Source organism: Felis catus, chromosome D2 (genome assembly GCF_018350175.1).
Source record: "Felis catus isolate Fca126 chromosome D2, F.catus_Fca126_mat1.0, whole genome shotgun sequence".
Lineage (NCBI taxonomy): Eukaryota > Metazoa > Chordata > Mammalia > Carnivora > Felidae > Felis > Felis catus.
Genome location: NC_058378.1, coordinates 54,642,574 through 54,665,091, shown reverse-complemented (window position 1 = coordinate 54,665,091; position 22,518 = coordinate 54,642,574). Strand labels below are relative to the sequence as shown.

The 22,518-nt window shown below is 46.9% G+C and overlaps 1 protein-coding gene across 1 annotated transcript in view; it reads left to right on the top strand.

Annotated features, from left to right (window-relative positions):
• The first annotated feature begins 3,212 nt into the window (after positions 1-3,212).
• The window catches only part of PDLIM1 (PDZ and LIM domain 1), a 48,723-nt gene continuing 29,417 nt past the window's right edge, over positions 3,213-22,518 (top strand). The window contains exons 1-3 of the mRNA XM_023240760.2: positions 3,213-3,417; positions 20,259-20,410; positions 22,013-22,097. Coding sequence (XP_023096528.1) covers positions 3,322-3,417; positions 20,259-20,410; positions 22,013-22,097 — 333 coding nt within the window. The 5' untranslated portion in view covers positions 3,213-3,321. The remainder of the gene's footprint in view (positions 3,418-20,258; positions 20,411-22,012; positions 22,098-22,518) is intronic.

Below are 22,518 nucleotides of genomic sequence, written 5' to 3'. Positions count from 1 at the left end.
CCTGGAGAGTATAGATAAACAAGTAACAGTGTTTAAGATAAGACAAGTTTGCTTGCATTTGCAAGGGGTCAGAGCTGTCAATCACTGTCAAATCACTGGGTATTTTCTGAGTACAAGTTGTGTGCCCATCTCAGAGCTAGCTTCTAGATAGAAGATGAGGTGCCTACCCTCCACCCCAAAACACTAGCATTTAGTCTCCATCCATCTAAGGACCTTGTTTTGAGAGAGAGAGAGAGAGAGCATGCACATGGGGGAGAGGCAGAGGAAGAGAGAGAGAATTTTTTTTTTAAATGCTTATTTATTTGAGAGAGAGAGAGAGAGAGCAGGGGAGGGGCAGAGAGAGAGAGAGAGAGAGAGAGCGAGCGAGCAGGGGAGGGGCAGAGAGAGAGAGAGAGAGAGAGAGAGAGAGAATCCCAAGCAGGCTCCACACTGTCAGCACACGGAGCCCCCACACGGGTCTTGATCCCATGAACAGTGAGATCATGACCTGAGCCAAAACCAAGAGTTGGACATTCAAACTACTCAGCCACCCAGGCACCCCTCTCCTAATTTTTGATAGCAGGTAGGCATCATTTTTATTTTTTAACATCAAATTAACAAATAATTTTGTTTATAAATAATACTATTGGGTTTACACATAATTTTGTAAACTCTTTTTTATGTACTTTGAAAGCACATCCCCTGCCTCCTCGTACCCTTCACTGTTTTCATGTTCATGCTGTGTACTATTCCCTCACGGCCATACCATATTTAGCCACTTCTCTGTTACTGCTTGATTCCAGTTTTTTGTCATTATAAATAATGCAGCTATAAATATCTTTGTACATATAGCTTTTTTCTCCTTTGAAATTATGTCCTTGGAATCAGTGCCCAGAAAGGGGATGACTGGGTCAAAGGGTTGACTGTTTCATAGCTCTTGCTGTGGAAAGCCGGACCGCAACCAAGAACATTTAACAACCAAGAACATTTAACATTTAACAGCAGCTGTGGACTTGGACGACCTCACAGCAGTACTAGGGCCCCATATTTGTAAAGAATATTGCATGCAATAAGCACTCATTGGCACCTACGATGTATCAGGTTCATGCCAGTGGGACACCTGGGAAGAATGAGAGGCAGCCCCCTGCTCTTGGGGAACACAGAGGCTGTGGCTTTTCAACCTTTTTCTCCTCCTAGAACACAAAATATTCAAAACTACTGCACATCTAAAGGCAGACTCAGAATTTAATGATTCCCCCAAATTCTGCAGGGACTTGAAACACTAACATGTTTTCTAATCCACAGAAACTAATTGAAGAGGGTATATGTTTGGCTTCGATGAAGCAGGTGGCTGGTTCCTGGCTATAACTCCATTCCTTTTTTCTCAGATTCAAGGAAGAATGTCAGGTTGGGGGGGGGGGGGGGGGGGGGGGCTGTAAGGGATGTAGAGATAACATAGATCCACTTTGAGCAACCAATTCGAGGCATATGCATTTGTGCTGTGACACAATTGGAGAAATAAAGTATTTGTTTATATGCAAATCTGTGCACAGTGCTCCTTGGTAAGTATGCCGGGATCACAGAGACAGAGCTCTGCTTTTAACAAACGCATACAGCATGCGCTGTGTGCCAAGCACTGTGCTGGGGCCCAAGTGCCAGTACGAATGAGCGCCAAGAAATCTATGAAGAACCTGGGCCCAGGGAGGCAAGGTGGTCATAAGGGTGGCCAGTGAATTGCATTCCTTACATACTACGTGCCAGGCACTATTCTAAGCACTGGGATACAGCAGTGATCGAATTAGCTCCCCTCTGGGAACTAATGGTTAGAAGCGGGGATGGGACAAACAATAAGTAAAATATTAACTATATGTCAGATGGTGATAAATACAATGGAGAAAGATAAAATAGGGAAGGTAAGAGGGCAGTCTAGAGAGAAGGTTCTAGATCTCTTAACATTTATTCATTTTTGAGAGAGGGTGAGCGGGAGAGGGACAGAATCAGAAGTAGGCTCCAGGCTCTGAGCTGTCAGCACAGAGCTGATGATGTGGGGCTCGAACCCACTGATCATGACGGGAGCCAAAGTCAAAGGCTTAACTGACTGAGCCACCCAGGCGCCCCTGGAGAGAGGGTTTGAAATTGAGTGCACTCAGCAATGGCCTGTATGATGACATCTGAACAAAGAGAAGGCCATGGATGGCTGGAGAAGAGAATTCTAGACAGAGGCCCTGCTGTGAGGCCCTGAGGCAGGAGCAGGGCCAGTGTGGGGTAGGGGTGGGGGGACAGTAGGAGGATATGAGGTCAGACAGGGAGTTGGGTTATTCTGTGGGTGGCCTGATAAGCGTTTGGACTTCAGCCTTACTTGGAGTGCAGACCCAGCGGACAGCGGGGAACCTGGTCTGGTCTGGCGTGGAGAATGCACTGAAAGGCCAGGGTGGCAGGGAGCCCAGTTACAAGGCAGGTAGCAGGCTGGGAACTCAAGTTTTTGTCCTCAACTTAGGGCTCTCTCCACGCGCTTAGCCCTTGGCCCACCTCGGACTTGACGTCTGAAATGAAGGTCAGAACCTACGGCGAACTCAACTCCGAACTCCCGTCTGGAGGAAAGGTTTCTAGGAAAGTTGTGAAGTCCAGTCACAACATCGTGCGATGGTCTCATTAGCATTAGGAAAGTTCCAGTGTGAGCTTCTGCAGCACGGGGATCCCGGGCGGGGTTACGGTTACATCACTGACGAGCGGTGTGGCCTCGGGCGAGCCTTCTAACTTCAGGCCGGCTCACTTAGTTCATCTGTAAAATGGGGTTAAACGCCCTGACTACCGCAGCGCATCCCATGAGATCATTTGAAAGCACCTTTTAAACATCATTAGCATTCACGAGAAGCAAACGTAAAAATGCAGTGGACCTCTGAGGGCTGAGTTAGCACAGCACTTCCAAACTCATTTTCGAAAGCGCCGAGCCCGGCTTTGTCTCCGGCGCGGTGTGTGTGTCGGAACCTGCTTGGCTAGCACCTAGCACCCCCGGCGGGGCTGGGAGCGGCGGCGGCCTGCGCGGGGGAGAGGGGGGCGGGCGGGAGACGCTGCTGGGGCGGGGCTGCGGAGAACCCGGACCCCCCGACCCGCCTCGGGGCTCCCCGGGCGGGCGCGCTGGGCTGGGAGCGGCCGCGGGCCGGGCGGGGCGGGGCGCCGGGGCGGAGCCGTCCCCGCCCCCGCGCGCCCCCACCCCCGCGCGCTCCCTCCTCACGCCCGCCCCAGGCTCCCGGGGCCCGCGCCGCGCGCTCTTTCTCCGACAGCTGCCGGGAGCCCAGCGCACCGCGTCCTGCACCGTCTGTGCCCTCGGGTCGCCCCGCCATGACCAGCCAGCAGATAGTTCTCCAGGGCCCGGGACCATGGGGCTTCCGCCTCGTGGGGGGCAAGGACTTCGAGCAACCCCTGACCATTTCCCGGGTAAGAGCGCTCGGGACGCTCAGGGAGCGGGGAGCACCGAGCTGGGGAGCGGCGGACCCGGAGGGGACCTGGGGGAGGGGGTCCGGGGTCCCGCGGTCGCGCTGCCTGGAGACCAATGTTAGGGAGCCCGGGCCCGAGCTAGCACGGCCGGTCGCATCCAGGTGCGCCTCGCGCCAAGCGCTCCCCGTGCGCCTGGGGCCTCCGCCCCTTCCCCGCCGCTGCGCTCTCGGGCGGGCGAGGCGAACGGGCGGCGGCCGGGCGCGCACTGCCGGTGTCAGCGCGCGCCAGAGAGGGGCCAGTTTTCGTTCTTTCGCCACCGAAGCGCGGCCCGGCGTGTGGGCGCGCCTCGTCCACGCGCGAGGGCGTGAGAGTCCCCGCAGCTATCGCACGCTGGCAGGTATCCCGTCCCAGTTCTTCACAAGTCGCCCGAGTGGCTGAAAGTAGATTGGAAGCAGCTGGAAAGACCTGGAAGTGAGGTGGAGTAGGTGGGAAGTTAACCCGGGGCAGGTGTGATGAATTTCTGAAACAACTAGTTTTCCTCTCTTTGGACTTAACTCCGTGGCCAGGTCTCACCTCGTTCCTACCTTTCGGAGAACGTACGGGATTTTGGAAACAAGCAAGCCCAGATAAACCCTCTTGGACATTCCCCTCCTCCTGCGGGAGATGGCCATGCCTTATTTCTTCCTGCCGTTCTCAGGTTATCAACCGAACAGCCACTTTTGCCCAGGGATACTGGGTGGGGAAGAGTTTTCACTTTGCGTGGAGGGGGAATGCTGCTTGAAAGCTTCTTAGAGGGGCCTTTCTTTGGAAGGCCCAGGTGTAATGGGAGACCACCAGGCCCATTACCCTGGAATAAAGCAGAAACCCCAGGGAGACTCAGACTCAGGGTTTGGAGGCCCAGGCTTAGGTCTTCTAGTCTGGACTAACTGTAATGTCCCAGTGGGAGTTGCCCTATTCACTGCCTGCATCTAAAAGGCAGCCAATAAATATTTTCCAATAAATGACAAAGGGGAGCAAAAAGCATTCCCTGGTGTTAACACCCTGCCTAGAGGCCTGGTATTCCATTTTGGGGGCCATCTGCTTGCTGAAGCTGACCCTAAACTTGCCTCCCCAGTCATCTGAACATCCCTTTGTTCTTTGTGGGAGGATGGAGAGGGAAGGGAAGATCCCTGTGGGTGTTTTGTTTGTTTGTTTTTACTTAAATCCCTGCCTCCAGCGGCTGAAGGAATATGGTGGGGGGTGCCGGAGGCAAAGAATTGGGGGGCCTCTTCTTGGATTCTCTGCCAATCACTGTCCCAGCCATATTTCCTTCCAGGTAGGTCTAGCCCAGTGAGGTCTTCTCTGACTATCCCGTCCCCTAAAGGGGCAGGTGACTCAGATCTTAGGCCCTGTTCCCCCTTTGTTCCACCTGCTATCCTGAGGGGACTTCTTTTATTATTCTTACAGGTACATGCTGTCTTCTCAGATACCAGCCAAATTCCTCAAGTGTAGAAACTGTGCCTTCTCCTAATCTAGACCCCTGCCCCCAAGCCTGGCACAGAGCTGAACCTGACTGTACCCAGTCAGTGTTTGCAGGCTTATTAATAAATGCTTGTCCTGGGAAGGCACATTTAGACTCGCTTACCTCATAGTCCATTTGTCCTTGCCCTTTGTGTCTATAATTAACCTGTCAGCCCTTTCCACTTCTGAATTTATATATGGCATGAAACCTTTTTTTAAGAAGTGGAGGCTATATTGCCAATCTGTTAAAAGGGCAGTTACTTCCTGTCATTTTAACTGCTTTAAAAAAGTGCAAGTGGCACTGTGCAGGAATGACTATGTGGCATGGAAACCACAACAGTAAATTCATGGGTTTGTACCTTCATATATTTATTCATTTGTTTATGGACTTGTTTATGTTTAACGAGCTTATACTGTGCAAAGCCTTGGGGTCCCAGCTATGAGAGGACACAGCTCCACTTTCAAGGTGTCCGTGGTCTAGTGAGGGAAGCTAATCTTTATAATGCCCTTGGCAGTGGCTTTGACAAGTGACAGTGACACAGAAGAGGGGACGTTCTCATGCTCTCCGTTATACAGTTGTTTCTTCGTGTCATTATTTCTACGTGGGATAAAAGATGTGTCTCCTCACCTCCTGGGGATGAGAAAGTCGTCCTCAAGGGGCCCTGAGGTGGTCGTCTGAGATCTTACGGTGGTCTGGTTTCTACTTCTTACTTGAGTTGCACCTGGTGGTGAGCCTTCTTACATTTTTGTCTCTGAGATGGGGGTAACCCCAACCGTCGGCTGCCTGTTGAGGAGCGTGAGAGTGCTCAGGGAACAGGAGAGGGGAGGTGTAAGCACTGACAGAGACACACGCCTTCTGGCTGGCAGGTGCACTACATTTATCATCTGGGGCAGACACACTTTGCTGGTATGGTTTTATACACATAGACTTTGAGTCTCCACGCCAAAGCAAACCATAAAATTAGGCCAGGAGAGGAGCACCTTTCATTTGAATAAATGCGTTTGCTTTCTGTGGCGTGAATTATTCTGGTATTGGCTTCAGTCTTTTGTGAAGCTCCTAAAGCTTCCGGATATAACTGTCATCTTGCATGCTTGAAAGGGGTTCTTTTTCTTTTTTGTAATAAAAAAAAAGTCATAAAATATAAATGCATTGGAAACAATTATAAAGTAAATACCTGTATAGTCCCCCACTCAGGACAAGAACTAGAACATTGCCTGCGCTCCAGAAGTGCACCAGACATAATCCTATCTTGACATAGGTAATCACCTAGTTTTTTTTTCTTTATAGTTTTACCACCTAAATATGTTTCCTGAACACCATAGCTTAAGTTTACCTGTTTCTGAGCGGAATCATACAGAACACATTGTGTGTGTAGTTCTTTTACTCATTGTTTATTTCTATTATTGTGATAAACTTAAAATTTCTATCCAGGTTTTCAACTTTAAATGGGCATGAACCAACTTGCTTCCTCTTCCCAGTTTCTACCCCAAGGTCCCTACTGTGGACTCCGTGATGATCTAGCCACATATTTGCCTCTGTCCTCTGAGATTTTTTTCTCTGTCACTTCCTGCTCCAAATCTACAGTTGTCTCTCCTTAAGGTTTTTTTTCCCCCCCATATCAATATCTTATTTCCTCTAGTTGCTTTCAAGGGAAGCCTTCAGAGAATCCACACCCAGACTGAAATTGCTGCCCAATTTATGTTGACTGTTTTTCTGTCCCAGCAACTGACAAAAGACAGGAAAGGGTGGGGCCAGAGATAAGGGGGTGTTCTTGGTGGGAGGAGCTGTTATTTGCCTCTTGAGTAAGCCTTTGCTAAGTAAGAGCAGTGTGGTTTTATGGGGAATGCTGTACCCTTTGCTCGGGTGTCCTAAAGGAAGCTCAATGATGGATACTTGGTAGCCAGAGGGTCTTTTCTGATTTTTAGGAGTGTTCTTTTCAGACTGAAGTAGATTTGCATCATGTCCTAAGGGTCGAAAGAGCAGGGCCTGTCAAATTGTGAAAGGCAAGAAGTGTCCATAAAGGCTCACTATATTTTAATAGCCCTTGCCCCGCACCCCTCCTCACCTGGGAAATATTAGCTGCTCCAGCTGACCATGGTTGATCGAAGGAGAGAGGAGGAAGAGGGTCAAAGGGAAAAGCACTTAAGTGCTTTCAATAATTTTTTTTTTTTTTTTTTTTTTTAAGTAATGTCTACGCTCAGGGTGGGACTCAGATTGACAACCCTGAGGTCAAGAGTCAGTCACATGCTCTGACTGAGCCCGCCAGGTGCCCCTGGAATAGCACTTAAGCGAATGCTTGAGCCTACTGGCAGGAAATTCACCAAGCAGTGTTGGGACCTTCTGATCAAATACTCTGCCCTTGCCCAACCTTCTGCATGCCAGGATTTGTCTTTAAAGAGGAGAGGGGGAGAAGAATGACGTTCAGGTATTGTAGCGCGGCAAAGGACCAAGAGGAGATTATCACCTAACCGCTGAGGTCACACTCTCCTTGGCTCATCAGGACTGGGAAGAGCACCAAGCAGCTGCTTTTGTGCAGAGAGCAGGGACTGGCGGCTCCTTCCCGAGGATGCCACCCCGTTGTTCCACAGAGAGCTTTGCTTTAGGTAATTTGTTTGAATTTACACAATTTTACATTGACTGAACTGCTTCCTTGTAAAGAAGAGGGTAGAAATTGGTTAAAAATGAGCAAAGGTGGCTATGTCAGAAAATCAATTTTTAGAGGATGATTTGACTTCCAGTGTGTCTCAGGAAAGCCCGGGGAAAACTGCCAGAACGTCTGTATGGTACCTGGTAACATGTCCAGGGCGGAGACTCAGGCTGAGCACCACACCTCTCCAGTCCTGAGCACCACACTGGGTGACCCTGGGCACATTGTTCACCTTCTCTGTGGTTCAGTTATCCGTAAAGATAAAATAACAAACCAGCAAACCCACTGGTTTTGTACCCTTTGAACACGAGGGCCTACTTCTTCGCTGTTAAGAAATGTTTCAGCTTTAGGCAATATGGTATTGGTTGTACCTTCGACTATGAGTTGATTAAGAAAATGTATTCTGAATTCAGAAGTGTTTTCAGATGATTCTGTGTTGTGTTATTCATCCGTGATTATCTGTGTTCAGATGACTGTTGTGTTAATCATGAGATTGGTCTGGCTTCAAAGCCCACAGCCTTAGTCTCTATCTCATAATAATCATTTTAACAGCAGCTAACGTTTCTTGAATGCCCACTCTGTGCTAGGTGTGCACTTGCATTATCTTCTGTGTTCCCCACAACCCATGACACAGAGACACAGGACGGTCTGGCAGTAAATTGCAGAGCTGGGATTTGAAACGAGGCAGACTGGCTCCCAGGCTAGCTTTGTGTTCTGCCTCTAGATGATCCCTGTCAATATTTCATTGGTGGGAATCTTGGCACATAAGTCAGCTCCAAGAAGTGCTAATGGTGGTACAGGTACAATGTAAGGGGTAGGGAGGACCCTCCTGGGCTCCTCACCCCAGGGTCTATCATACCCGTGAGAGTTGGCCGTGGTGACCTTAGCTGTTTTGTGGCCTTAGCCCAGGTGCTCCTGGAGCTCTGAGCATCCCAGAGACCAGCACTTCCCCTCCCTAATCCCCGGAAAAGCCAGAAGCCATGGCCCCACCTTCGAGAATTGACAGTCCAGCTGTGGGATTCCATGACCACGTGGCCAGTGGAGAACAGAAGCACAGAGGATTTGAAGGATTAGAGAGAAGCCTGCCAGGGTGGGTAGGAGGGGATTTGGGGGCAGTTTTTGTGTCAAATGAAGATGACTAGGGATAAACAGATCCACGTTGCTCAGCCACTCATGGGCCTGGAAAGTGGCAGCCAAGCCAAGGCCAAAATGAAACATACCCATGAAAGCCTAAGGGAGAAAAAGGTTATTTCTGTATGGCACTTAGCACCCTGTGTGATTGTCGATGTCGTTAGCCTCATCGTGGGCGAACTGGAATGCTCCTCCGTAATTGAGGCCTGCGGTGTGCTTTCACGTACGTGGTACGCTTCCTTCTGGGCAAATTCCATAAACCTTTGAAATGACTCCCTGAAGAACACTGTGGTCTTGAAGGAGCCCGGGTTCTTGACCAAGGACTGAGAGCCCAGTTTTTATAGATTGGACTACTCATATTACCACATGAGACCATAAGGACACAGGTATGACCTACAGAAGATAAAGATGTCTGAAATGCATATGGATAGATTAAATTCAGATAGGGCCACAAGGTTTTACATCCATTTCTTTTTTTTTTTTTTAATTTTTTTAATGTTTTGTTTTATTTTTGAGAGACAGAGACAGAGCTTGAGTGGGGGAGGAGCAGAGAGGGAGGGAGACACAGAATCCAAAGCAGGCTCCAAGCCCTGAGCACAGAGCCTGATGCGGGGCTTGGACCCACGAACGCGAGATCATGACCTGAGCCAAAGTCGGTTGCTCAACCGACTGAGCCACCCAGGCGCCCCAACGTCCATTTCTTTTTTAAATGAATTATAAAAAATACTCATGCTCTGAAGCTGAACCCATACCCATACCCTATGACCAACAATTCTGATAGTTAAATACTCCATAGAATCGTGTCCATATGGGCAGCAAGACACGTCAAGAGCTTTCAAAGCAGCACTATTCACAGTAGCCCCAAATTTGAATAATTCCAGTGTCTAACAACAATAGGATGGATAAACAACTAGTAGTAGAGTTAAACACCACCGGCAGTTGTAGGAATTGCAACTCTGCACAATGACATGAAGGAAACATGTAAAAGGGAAAATACTATGTGATTTCAGTTATGTAAAATTAGGCAAAATTAATCCATGGTGTTAGGAGTGAGGGTCAGGCTAGCAATGGGAAGGTGGTAGGAGGGGCCTTCAGAAGTTCAGTTCTGTTTCTTTACCTAGTGCTGGGTTTGTGGGTGCCCTTTCTGTGTGAGACTCTATCCAGCTGTGTGTTTATGATTTGTGCACTCTTCTATATGTGTGTTACACTTCAATTAAAAGTTTCTATAAAAACTTTCATGCTTGGGGCATCTGGGTGGCTCAGTTGGTTAAGCGTCTGACTTCAGCTCAGGTCATGATCTCATGGCTCGTGAGTTCAAGCCCCACATCGGGCTCTGTGCCGACAGCTCTGAGCCTGGATCCTGCTTCGGAGTCTGTGTCTCCCTGTCTCTCAGCCCCTCCCCTACTCACACTCTGTGTCTCTCTCCCTCAAGAATAAATAAACATTAAAAAAAAAAAAAACTTTCATGCTTGTTATAAAAAAAATTAAATAACGTAAAAATGTGGAATGCGTAAGGTTAAGACCCCTCCCCACACCCTTCCCCAGTCCTGCTTCCCAGAGGTAAATAAACTCTTGACAGTTTGCTGCAAAACTTTTCAGACTTTTCTCTATTCGTGTAACATTTTTAACATCAATGTGCCATGTCATAGTAATTTACATGTCATGTAGACATCATTGCTTTGTACCTTCTGCCTTATTTTTACTGCAGCAAATCAAAAGTTAAAGACATCTTGATGTCATGGTGAAATGTAGTCTCAGAATCAGCCTGCTCTGGGCTCAAACTCTGTCTTGTTCACTTACTAGCTCTGTGTCCTTGGGCAGGGATAGCCCCTGAAACTTCAGTGTCTTCACTTGTAAGGTAGGGATGATAGTAATTGTCTTCAAAAGACTGTGGTGGGGATTAAGGTGATGTGTATAGAGAGGCCAGCACCATAGTGAACGCCTAGAAGGCATCAGGACGCAGTGCTATTAGATAAATACCAGTGGTGATCTGTGCATTGAGTGCTTATTATAGGCCAGACATTGTTCTAAACTTTTGACACCCGTAATGTCATTTAATCCTCCCAACAAACTAATGAGGTTGCTGCTATTATAAATTCCATTTGATAAGTAAAGAAGCTGAGCTATAGAGAGCACCTTGCCCAAGGTCATGTGGTTAGTCGATGGTTGGGCTTTGGGTTATGGATGGTAATTATTGGAGCGATTTAGAAACACATGGGGTTCATAAAGGCTTGTTTGTGAGATTCGGTGATTTCTTGATAAATTAGGGTGTTCTATTTTTTTTTAACTCCTTTTTAATTTTATTCCTACCTGAGAAATAGTGTTTGGTCTTTCAGACTAGGAGAGCAGTCTCTGAGTTGTCCTTCCTCAGTGTAATAGCTTCCTTCACACTAACCATGAAGTGAAGCTGAATTAAGGCACAACTCATCTACAAGCACCCAAACCCTACTCTGTTGCCTCATTTTGTTGAGAAAATGGTTACAGTGTAACATTTTGAAACTTTCTTGAGGATTTTCAGGGGAACCTGTATAAGCTCATACAGCTTCTGTGACTATAATGTAGCTTCAAAGTGTGGGCCATACCTGGGCCCACAAAGAAATTGAGTTAAAAGTATGACTTGAGAGTTCAAATTCCACATCTAAATGGCATACTGCAGGGAAGCCTGGGTGGTTCAGTCGGTTAAGCATCCAACTTCGACTCAAGTCATGATCTCACGGTTTGTGAGTTCAAATCAGGCTTCTGCTGTCAGCACAGAGCCCACTTCGGATCCTCTGTCCCCCTTTCTCTCTGCCCCTCCCCTGCTCATGCATATTCTCTCTGTCTCTCAAAAACAAACAAACAAATAAATAAATAAATGGCATACTGCAGGGTTGGGTGCTGTTCTGTTGCCCACCTCAGAATCTTTTAAATTTATACCCTACTTTGATACAGCCATTAAATCTGTGGAGGTTGACCCTAACGATACATGGCACTGAGACTGAACTTGAATTCCAAATTTCCTTATTCCAGTCTTCTTTTATATAATGCTGAATTATATCATTTATGCTATCTCACCTACTCGTAAGAAGAATTTAAGGTGATTTACAACACACATTTACAATATTTCAACATAACACACATCATACGGTTTAAAATAAAATTGGACCATAGAAGAGGAAAGAGATGTGCCAGACCTTTAAATCAGATGGTTTCTCTAATTGCATATCACACTGAGCTGTAAGGGTTCTGGCCAAGGCAAAATAGCAACCATGTTGAGTGATTCAGCATCTGGAATGAAATTACTTCTACAAAATGAAGGTTGCATATCACCTTCAAGGGTGTTGACCAGCATGATGGAAGCAATACACACACACACACACACACGCATATATACACACACACGTGTGTGTGTGTGTGTGTGTGTGTGTGTATAAAGATTTTATCTTCAAAAAAAATTTTTTAACATTCATTTTTGAGAGGCAGAGTGTGAGTGGGGGAGGGGCAGAGAGAGAGGGAGACACAGAATCTGAAGCAGGCTCCAGGCTCTGAGCTGTCAGCACAGAGCCCGACATGGGGCCCGAACTCACGGATGGCAAGATCATGTCCCGAGCTGAAGTTGGACACTTAACTGACTGAGCCACCCAGGCACCCCATTTAAAGATTTTATTTCTAGGGGCGCCTGGGTGGCGCAGTCGGTTAAACGTCCGACTTCAGCCAGGTCACGATCTCGCGGTCCGTGAGTTCGAGCCCCGCATCGGGCTCTGGGCTGATGGCTCGGAGCCTGGAGCCTGTTTCCGATTCTGTGTCTCCCTCTCTCTCTGCCCCTCCCCCGTTCATGCTCTCTTTCTGTCCCAAAAATAAATAAAAAACGTTGAAAAAAAAAATTTAAAGATTTTATTTCTAAATAATCTCTACACCCAACATGGGGCTCGAACTCAAAACCCCGAGATCAAGAATCACACACTATACTGACTGAGCCAGCTAGGCACCCCTATACGTATGTATGCATGTGGTGCACATACATGTATCATGTATGTGTGTGTATATATATGTATATATATATATCACGGTATGTATATATTTATATTCTGTTTCAGTAAGAGAGAAATACTCTTCTCATGGATGTTTCTTTCAAGGGCCTTTTGTGTATCTTAATAGGAGTGTAAGCCCTTGAGGTTGTTTCTGGAGGAAGATTTTAGGGTCTGAGTATTTTTTGCTTACCTTGTAACTTCAGGGAGAGAGCTTTAGGGGAAGGGGTAATCAAACCCATGTTTCCAAACTTGATGAGCATCAACATTTTCTGGGAAGCTTTACAAAATGTATAGATTCCCCAGGGGATCTGATGACTGGCCTGCCTGGGAACAATTGCAACACAGAGTTTTCCTGAGTTCTTGGTAACATGGCTCCATTTCTGGCCTGAGGTGTAGATACCAGTTCCAAGGGGCAAGGTTAACCGTGTTCTGTGAACATTCAGGAAATTGCCCTATATTCCTGTCCACAGGTGAAAGAACCTTCTGAATAGAAATAATTTTTTTTCCTTAGGGAAAAAAAGCTCTGCATCAGAACTGTTTAAACTATTTGGTGACTATTTAGTTAAAATCGCTCTGTCAAAAGGGTAATAATTCTGTTTGTCATCCAGACTGGAACACTGCTAAAAGTGAAACGGAGTGCTTTTGATAATTAAGCTGGGAAAATAGGTTAGTGTCCTGAGCCAACTAGGGTGTCTCATAATCCTAGCCATAAAGCATTTTACATTTAATTTTGCTTTACGTAACTTTAAAACTAAGCCAGTGATCACACAGACACATTTGCATGAGGGGTCAGGAGGCAACATAAATGAGTTTTGACTTGAGGGTGAGGTAGTAAGAAAACTATTAGGTAGCTGCAAGAGTGGTTGGAGGTTTCTGTCAGTGCACACTTCAGGGAGCTGTGAGTTTTCTGATAAGTGGCAACTGGTACCATGTTTCTGTGTTGGGGGTGATAGAGCGTGGCGGGGGGGAGGCTGTGCTGAATGGAGAGCTCGTGCCTGATCTAAGGGGGCAGAGGCTTCTCAGCCAGTGCTGATTGTTTAGGTCCAGAATTGCCAGATTTCTCACAAGGAGCTGAGAATGTAGAGTTTTGTGTGAAATTTACCAATATGTAAATATTGGCGAGTTTTCCATTGTTCGTCAAAGTACAGTCTTTTTAGAAAACAGCAGGGTTCTTACAGCCTGGTCCGTGTTTACGTCTTCAGCATCATCCCCTTTCTCTCCCTTTGCCAGTCCACATGCTGTGCCTGTAACTTGCATGCTCTTTCCTGCCTCCTGTAGTGCCTTTATGCAGTTTTAAGCAATACCTCCTCTTGGGAGTCTTCCCCGATTCCATCCACTGGCTGTTGTACGTGCCCGTCTCCCTCAGGAGATTGTGAACTCCTTGATGGTACGCACCATCTTTTTCACAGCTGCATCCCAGTGCCTTGTGTGGTTCCCAGAATCTGTAAACAGTAACTTGTATTTCTGGAGCTTGACCATGTGCTCAGCCTGAATGATTTCATGTAATCCTTGTAACAGCCTTCTGGTGTCAGGACTGTTATCACCCATGTCTCCTAGATGAAAAGAAGTGAAATATCCTGCCCAAGGACACTTAGCTTACATGTGACAGAGACAGGACTTGAACCCTGACTGTCTGACTTCAGAAGCCACATCTTTTTTTTTTTTAAGTTTACTTATTTTTGAGAGAGAGTGTGTGTGTGTCTGTGTGTGTGTCTGTGTGTGTGTGTGTGTGTGTGTGTGTGTGCACGTGTTTATGTGCATGCAAGCAGGAAAGGGGCAGAGAGAGACGGAGACAAAGGATCCGAAGCAGGCTCTGTGCTGACAGCACAGAGCCCGACGCAGGGCTTGAACTCACGAATTATGAGATCATGACCTGAGCTGAAGCTTAACTGACTGAGCCACCCAGGCGCCCCTGGAAGCCACAGCTTAATCAACAAGCTACACTCTCTTTCAGAATGTACTTAAGGAATGGCTGGTGAATGCATGACCGAGAAAGAGAAGACGGGAACAGAGGAGGGATAAAATAGAAACATGCCATTATCACAGAGGAGCAAGGGGTATCTTTTCACTTATGGCCAGCGGGTATGCAAAACATTCGGTTCTGTGTAACAGCTGTGTTTAGTTATTTAGATGTAAATTGAAGAAAGTGGGAGGGCTCCATTGAAGTTCTATTCTGCACCATTTAGAAGTGAAATTAAACTCCTCAAAAACCTTAAGAGCTCAGGAGTCTGGCAGCAAGGCTTTAAAGATGCATCAAGACCTTGCAGTATAGGGTGGTTGTATGGCTTGACCTCCGAGCCAAGTGTCTGCCTGGGGGCTGATGGGTGAGACAGACGTTAAGTGAATTCTGCAGAAAATGGCAGGTTGTTCATTAATGGAAATGGTTGTGCCTAAGCCCATTTGTTCTCATGAAGCAAGAGTGGTGTTGTGTGGTCTCTGGGGAAGAAAGCTGGTAGAGGTTTTTTGAGGATGTCTCTTGAGCTAATGTGTCTGTTTCTTCGGAGGAGTGTACAGGATTGCTTTGTTAGACGTTGAAGCTGACTCCACTGTGAGCTGGTTCTAATGGAATTTGATGGTCAGGAGGAAATTAGAATAGACAGTGTGGGATATGGGGTTAAGTGGATAGACTCTGGAGCCCACCAGCTGCATAGCCTCATGCAAATAGCTTTAACCCCTGTTCTTTCATTTCTTCAACTGTAATGATGCAGGTAATACCAGTTAGCTACCTGCTAGCATGGCGTGAACACTGATAGGTTAACCCTCGCCAGGTACTTAAACTGTGCCTGATACATAAGAAGCATGCATGAACTGTTGGCTGTTACGATTGTGATGAACAGTGTTGGGAGGACGGGAGCTCATCATTCAGGATGGAGACCAACCAGGGTTGTAGACACGGGTCTTCTCCCAGTGCCATGTTCTGATTTGGGTATTTTACTAGGGCGGGGTCACCGGGCCCAGCCCAGTACAGAGCAGCAGAGATGCTTGTCCTGGGGCGGAGACGCCCCGGAAGTTTGTGACACCAGTTCCTTGTGCAGGAGGCTAAGGCAGAGGAGTCTTCTTAAATCTGGGTTTCTCTTTGGCTCTGGCAGTTAGGTTGGGAGCATCTCCTGTGGCATCTTGGTAAACAGAAAGGGAATGGAATTTGGAATGAGGGGATGTGCTTTCAAGTTCAGGCTCAACCCTTTAGCTGTGAGAACTTGAATCATTCATGGCTTCTCTGAATCTCAATTTCCTTATCTGTGAAATTGTCTTTTTTAATTTTTTTTTAAGGTGTATTAATTTTTGAGAGACAGAGACAGAGGGAAAGCAGGGGAGGGGCAGAGAGAGAAAGGGAGACACAGAACCTGAAGCAGGCTCCAGGCTCTGACCTGTCAGCACAGAGCCCGACGCGGGGCTCGAACTCACGTACTGTGAGACCTTGACCTGAGCCAAAGTCAGACGCTTAACAGACTGAGCCACACAGGTGCCCCTTTGTGAAATTGTCATATGTTGGTGGTGAGGTCATCAAACACTAGATTGAATGTGAAAGGGCTTTGCATTGTTTAAATCCATTTTTTTTTCAAAAGTAAAAGTGATCCGTTTCTCTGTGTGATCTCATCCAAGTCCCAGCTGATGATATTTTCTTATAACTTTCTGAGATTTCCCTTAGCTTCCCATCAGTTTGTCTTTAAAAAAAAAAAAAAATCAGACCAGGAAACGGGGTGGTCAGGGCCCAGTTACTCAGGCTTGGGACTCTTAAGACTGGTTCTAGCTTGTCCAGGACCTGTCGGGATGTACTTAACAAATGCCTCTCCCACAAGACAGTTTGAACCAATGCTGGAAATTCCAGAGTTCTTAGAAGCTGAGCATTTTAAAGTAAAAAAGAAACTTCTGTTTTCATTTTCTCAAGCCTGTCCCTTCCCACCCCACCCCCATCTCATCATTTTAGTTTTGTGGGTAGTTACATTCCAGGATAGCGCTATTGAGGGAAATGATTATTTGATTTCTTTTGAAATAGCCATTTATGAAAGGGTATAATAAAGCAACATGTTATATATTTAACAACACTAGATATTTTAGATTCAGTCATTCATTGGACAAATGTTTATTGAGTGACTACGCCAGGCATTGAGGATACCACAGCACAAAAGGCAGACAAAAATCCTGCCCTCACACACCTTACTGTTTAGTAGGCCCTCAGGCATTAAGTCAATAAACCCACAAAATAGATTTACAAATCTAATGTGACAAGTGTCATGAGGAAGAAAAACAGTGTGTTAGAAGGAAAGCGGGGATTTACCTTAGATTGGAGGTCAGGGAAGGCCTCTCTGAGAGTGGGTCATTTAAGTGTGACCAGAAGGAAGAGACTAAGTTAATCAGGACAGAGGTTACAGGAGATGCTAAGGCCCTGTGGTTGGAGAGAACTAAGGAAGGCCATGTAGCTAGAGCTTAGTTGGGGAGAGTGGTATGATGAAGGTGAGGAAGGAAGTGTGGTCTGCACGGACCTTGTTAGTGATTCTGGATTTTATCCTAAGGGGTCTCTTTAACGCTATTAGATTTCACACTAATAGATTTCACACTATTAGATTTTATGATAGATGGGTTCCATCAGGCTGCTCTTTCTGGAGATAGAATTTGCCGACAGAATTTTGCCAATCCCAAACAGAGTAATGTCTGGGGCCATTTTTTTTAAAGCAAGCTCTATGGCCAGTGTGGGGCTTGAACTCACAACCCTGAGATCAAGAATCGCATGCTACACCAGTTGAGCAAGCTAGGCGCCCAAGGTCTCTTGCTTTTTACAAGCCAGATCTCTGGTAAATAGATGATGGGAAAGCCAGAAAGGAAGGTTAGGAGGTCACGATCCCTGCACTGGCTTCCTGCTACATTCCAGAAGAGTTTTGCCTGATAAAGTCATAGCATGTCTGAGCTGGAAGGGACCCCAAGGATCGAGTCATCCACCCCTTATTCCCTGGGGTCAGGGAACTGTTGGGAGGGATGGGCCATGACGACAGCATCGCACCAGCCATCTCAGAAGGGTCAGTGTTTTCAGATGGGTGAGGGCTGAATAGAAACTGTGGCTACTAGGGCGCCTGGGTGGCTCAGTCAGTGGAGCGTCTGACTTCGGCTCGGGTCATGATCTCGCAGTTCGTGAGTTCAAGCCCCACATCAGGGTCTGTGCTGACAGCTCAGAGCCTGGAGCCTGCTTCAGATTCTGTGTCTCCCTCTCTCTCTTCCCCTCCCCCACTCACACTCTCTCTGTCTCTCTCAAAAATAAGTGAACATTGAAAAAAAAGAAAAAGAAACCGTGGCTGCTGAAAACTGCATCAGCCACAGAGGCCTCCCACACAAACCTTGTGTTCTGGTTTGGTGCCTCGAAGGGCCTCTGACCCATGGTGTGGCTTTGTGGAGACACCCGGATGTTCACAGGATCTTCCACGGTGGCTCCAAGGGGAGGCAGGATGCCCTGAGTGCTGGGAGTCTGGGTGTGTTGCCACCACTCTGCTCCCGGGGGACTTGGAATCCCATCAAGGAAGGTCTTTTAATATCACAAGTCATAGACCAACTCTGGGATGACAGTAGTATTTTTAGCATACCTTGGTTTAGAAAATACCTAGTAGCAAACAATTACTCTGTGTTTAGTACTGCTTCCGAATGAGTTTGTACTTCATTCATTGCAATAACGTCTGTAGTTCACTTGAAAAATAGCTGTACATCTGTCGGTGTGTGAAGCAGGATATTTATTCAGTCCACATGTATTGCTGCTCAGTAGGCAAATGGATTTGACAACCCATTGCAGTAATTGACTGGCTTTCCCCAAGCATGGGTGGCCCATAAATTGGGAACTGCTAGTTCAGAAGCATTGGCCCGGAGCACCCAACTGGCTCAGTCAGAAGACCGTGTGACTCTTGACCTCAGGATTGTGAGTTTGAGCCCCACGCTGGGTGTAGAGATCACTTAAAAACAAAATCTTGAAGGGTGCCTGAGTGGCTCAGTTGGTTAAGTGTCTGATTCTTGATTTCCACTCAGGTCACAATCTCATGGTTCGTGGGATTGAGCCCCGCATTGGGCTTTGCGCTGACAGTGTGGAGCCTGCTTAAGATTCTCTATCTCCCTCTCTCTCTGCCCCTCCCCCACTTGCTCGTGGTTGGTCGGTCTCTCAAAATAAATAAACATTTAAAAAATAAGTAAAATAAAATCTTGGGAAAGAAAAAAAAGAAGCATTGGGCTGCAGAAAACCAGCCACCTATAGGAAATGATCCTAATTGTAATCAACTTCTCAGTGGGAGGAAACAGACCACGTAAGCCGCACCACCATATTTTAAAGTATTCTTTATTGCTTTTTTTTTAATTACGAGAATAATTCAAGATCATTGTAAAAGCCAAAAACATTATACAAATGTATAACTGTGAACAATTTTGTGTGAAGTGTTCCAATTTGTTCTGTGCATAAATAAGATTTTTATAGAAATAAATAGGATGTTGCTATGCATTATGTTCTGTGTGTGTGTGTGTGTGTGTGTGTGTGTGTGTGTGTGTTTAAATGTTTGTTTATTTTTGAAGGAGAGAGAGTGCAAGCAGGGGTGGGGTGGAGAGAGAGGAGACAGAGGATCCGAAACAGGCTCTGTGCTGTCAGCACAGAGCCTGATGTGGGGCTCGAACTCACGAACCGTGAGATCATGACCTGAGCCGAAATCAAAAGTCGGATGCTTAACCAACTGACCCACCCAGGCATCCCTATGTGTGTGCGTGTTTTTTTTTTTTTTTTTTTTTTTTTTTTTTTTTTTTTAATAAGGTCAGGATGAAATATATTGGGTCATTCTAATGAAAGAGTGCAGTCTGGTGTTTCAAAGTACAGTGATGTATTGGTCCCTGCTTATGTCCAATGGTCAACAATCTAGTAGATTATGCCCTATATAGAGCCTTCTTTTTTCAACGTTTATTTATTTTTGGGACAGAGAGAGACAGAGCATGAACGGGGGAGGGCCAGAGAGAGAGGGAGACACAGAATCGGAAACAGGCTCCAGGCTCTGAGCCATCAGCCCAGAGCCTGACGCGGGGCTCGAACTCACGGACCGCGAGATCGTGACCTGGCTGAAGTCGGACGCTTAACCGACTGCGCCACCCAGGCGCCCCGTGTGCGTGTTTTTAACATACTTGGTAACTTATTTTAAGGAAGCAACAAGATTGAGTGGGAAGAACATTGGGTTTGGGTTCTGGCTCTGTAAATATACTAGTTGGATGATTAGTAATACAGTGATAAACTAGTTGGGTGATTCCAGGTAAATCACAGATCTTTCTAAGCCTCAGTGTCCTGGTCTCTAAAATAGGGACTGACATTTGTCCTCTCTTAGAAGGTTGTCGTAAGGACCCAATGACACGGTATATTGAAAAGGACTCTTTGTAAAGCATGTGTATTGCATGGATATAAAGGATTATTATTATTTAAAGTTACGATTTCAGCCCTTTTCCCCTTTGAAGTGCTCTGATCAGTGAATACTTACACCAGTGGTCATTTACTCAATGGTTTCCTTGGAGACGAATAGGAACTAACCTGCTCTTCCCTTTTTTCCAGGTCACTCCCGGAAGCAAGGCTGCGATGGCTAACCTGTGCATCGGAGATGTAATCACAGCCATCGATGGGGAAAACACCAGCAGTCTGACACACTTGGAAGCTCAGAACAAAATCAAGGGCTGCGCAGACAACATGACTCTCACGGTCACCAGGTAAGGCGTGGAAATGCTCCTTCTTCGCCTGCAGGCTGCTTGTGGGAAGGTCCACCGCACCTGTGCCAGATCCCCTCCGGCCCAAGCCCTGTGCCCTGCGGCAGGCTAGCAGGTCTGTGGGATTGGGGTTTCCTCAGGTTTTTCTTTTTCCTCTCACATTTTCCCAGTGTTTCTTATAGTGTGGGCGTCTCTCTCCAGGAGCTCTGCGTTTTCACTTGCTCCAACACAACCAACCAAAACTTTGAGGAAGTCAAATCAGTTAAGCAGTCAGCTATGACGAAATGAAAATTTCTTCTCAGATACCATGGAGAATCTACTTAGGATGCTGCGTGCATCACACCATGTGAAGCCGGGGGTACCACCCCTGGAGGTTACAGTGGCAAAGAAAGATACCAACACGTTAGACAAAGTGCTGCCTGTGAGCTTAAGTGCTACGAGAAAGGATCATTGAATGTTCTCAATGGGTCTGGTCGCTGCTTGAGGAGAGCACTTGGGCTTGGGAGTGGTCACTGGGGTAGAATTCCCATTCTGTTTCTGATTAGCCTTGGGCGGGGGTGGGGGGGGTTCCTGCAAGGGCTGGATGTCAGGAGAGATTTGGTTTAATATTTGCTGGCTCCCTCTTTCCTGTTGGATCAAGTTCACATTCCTCATTCTGATCTTCTGCTTACCTGCTGTTTAATGCAATTAACCTTGGCTTCCACTGCTCTTCATCGTGGGCCCTTTGCTCAGGTTCTTATCTGAAATAGGTTTATCGCTTTTTCTACCTTGTGCTATAGGACTAGTGGGAGGACCAGGTGTAGGGCAGGAGGTCAGACTATTTCATATATGTTAGAGCCCTGCCCCTATAGGAGGCCCCCAACATGGGGCTTGAACTCAAGAACCTGGGATCGAGAGTCACCCCACACCACTTTTTCTATCCCCTCAAAAGCACGTTTATCCCTCATTCTCCTCTCCATTTCTACCTCAGTCCAAATCCTTTCCAAGACTCTCATTCATTCATTTTTTTTTTTTATTCATCTACCAACAAATTCAACAGGTGTATCTTGTATCTGGCCCTGTGCTTGGCAGTCTAACAATACAGGATACGCATAAATGTTCTATTTCATTCTACACTAATGAAAGCTTAGACTAGACTGAGGTTTATGCTATGTGATCAGTACAAAGAAATCCTTTGCACACTCAAGAAGGGAGGCATCACTTTTATTTGGACCAGCCAGCCTTCCCACTTGGTGAGTCAGTTCCCCAGTCTGGCTCAAGAACACTGGGAGGGGTAAAGAAGAAGCTCTTTCTGTCCCGACAGAGGTAGGCCATGTGAGGCTGCTCGGGACTGTAGAGGAGGCTGGTGTGGCTGGGGGTCAGCGACACAGTGCAGTGATGGAGGGTGAGGCTGAAAGAGGTCTGCGCCACATGGGAAGCCATCAGACGAGACGTGATCAGATGGGTGCTTTGGGAAGATCACACTCGTGGCAAACAGAGGGGAAGGCGAGTGGCAGGCAGTGTTAGTTCAGAGAGCAGAAGTCAGGCAGCAGTGGGCATTTTCCCGTCCTGTTTTTAGTATATGTGACTTAGCATGAATGAAACAACATTGTCAATGTGTTGCAGATCTGAACAAAAAATCTGGTCTCCCCTGGTGACAGAGGAAGGGAAACGTCATCCGTACAAGATGAATTTAGCCTCTGAACCCCAAGTAAGTACTTGTTCACCGTTGCCACTGCTCCTGTCTTGTCTTCCTTTGACACAACTGTTTGGCCTGCCCTGGGGGCCTGGGCCAAGGTCAGGAGAGCCCTCCACAGACAACCCTGGGACCTGGCTCTTGTTCACTTCTTCCCGTAAGGGAACGCGGGAAGAAAGAGCTGGAAAGCCCCAAGGCAGTGACGCCAGGGCCAGGGCTGGACACAGAGTGTAGGAAGCGATACAGGAAGCGGGTGGAAGCTTTCCTGTGCAGAATAGGGTGGCAGGACTGCATGAAATAAAGGAGCTGGCTCAGCTCACTGTGGATTTCAGATACATGTGGATCATACCAGGCATGAAAATCAGTGTGGGTCCTGAGGTCTAGAACCTGGAGGGGAATCAGAATCGTAACCCTGCCTCTCCTCCCCAGACCCCAC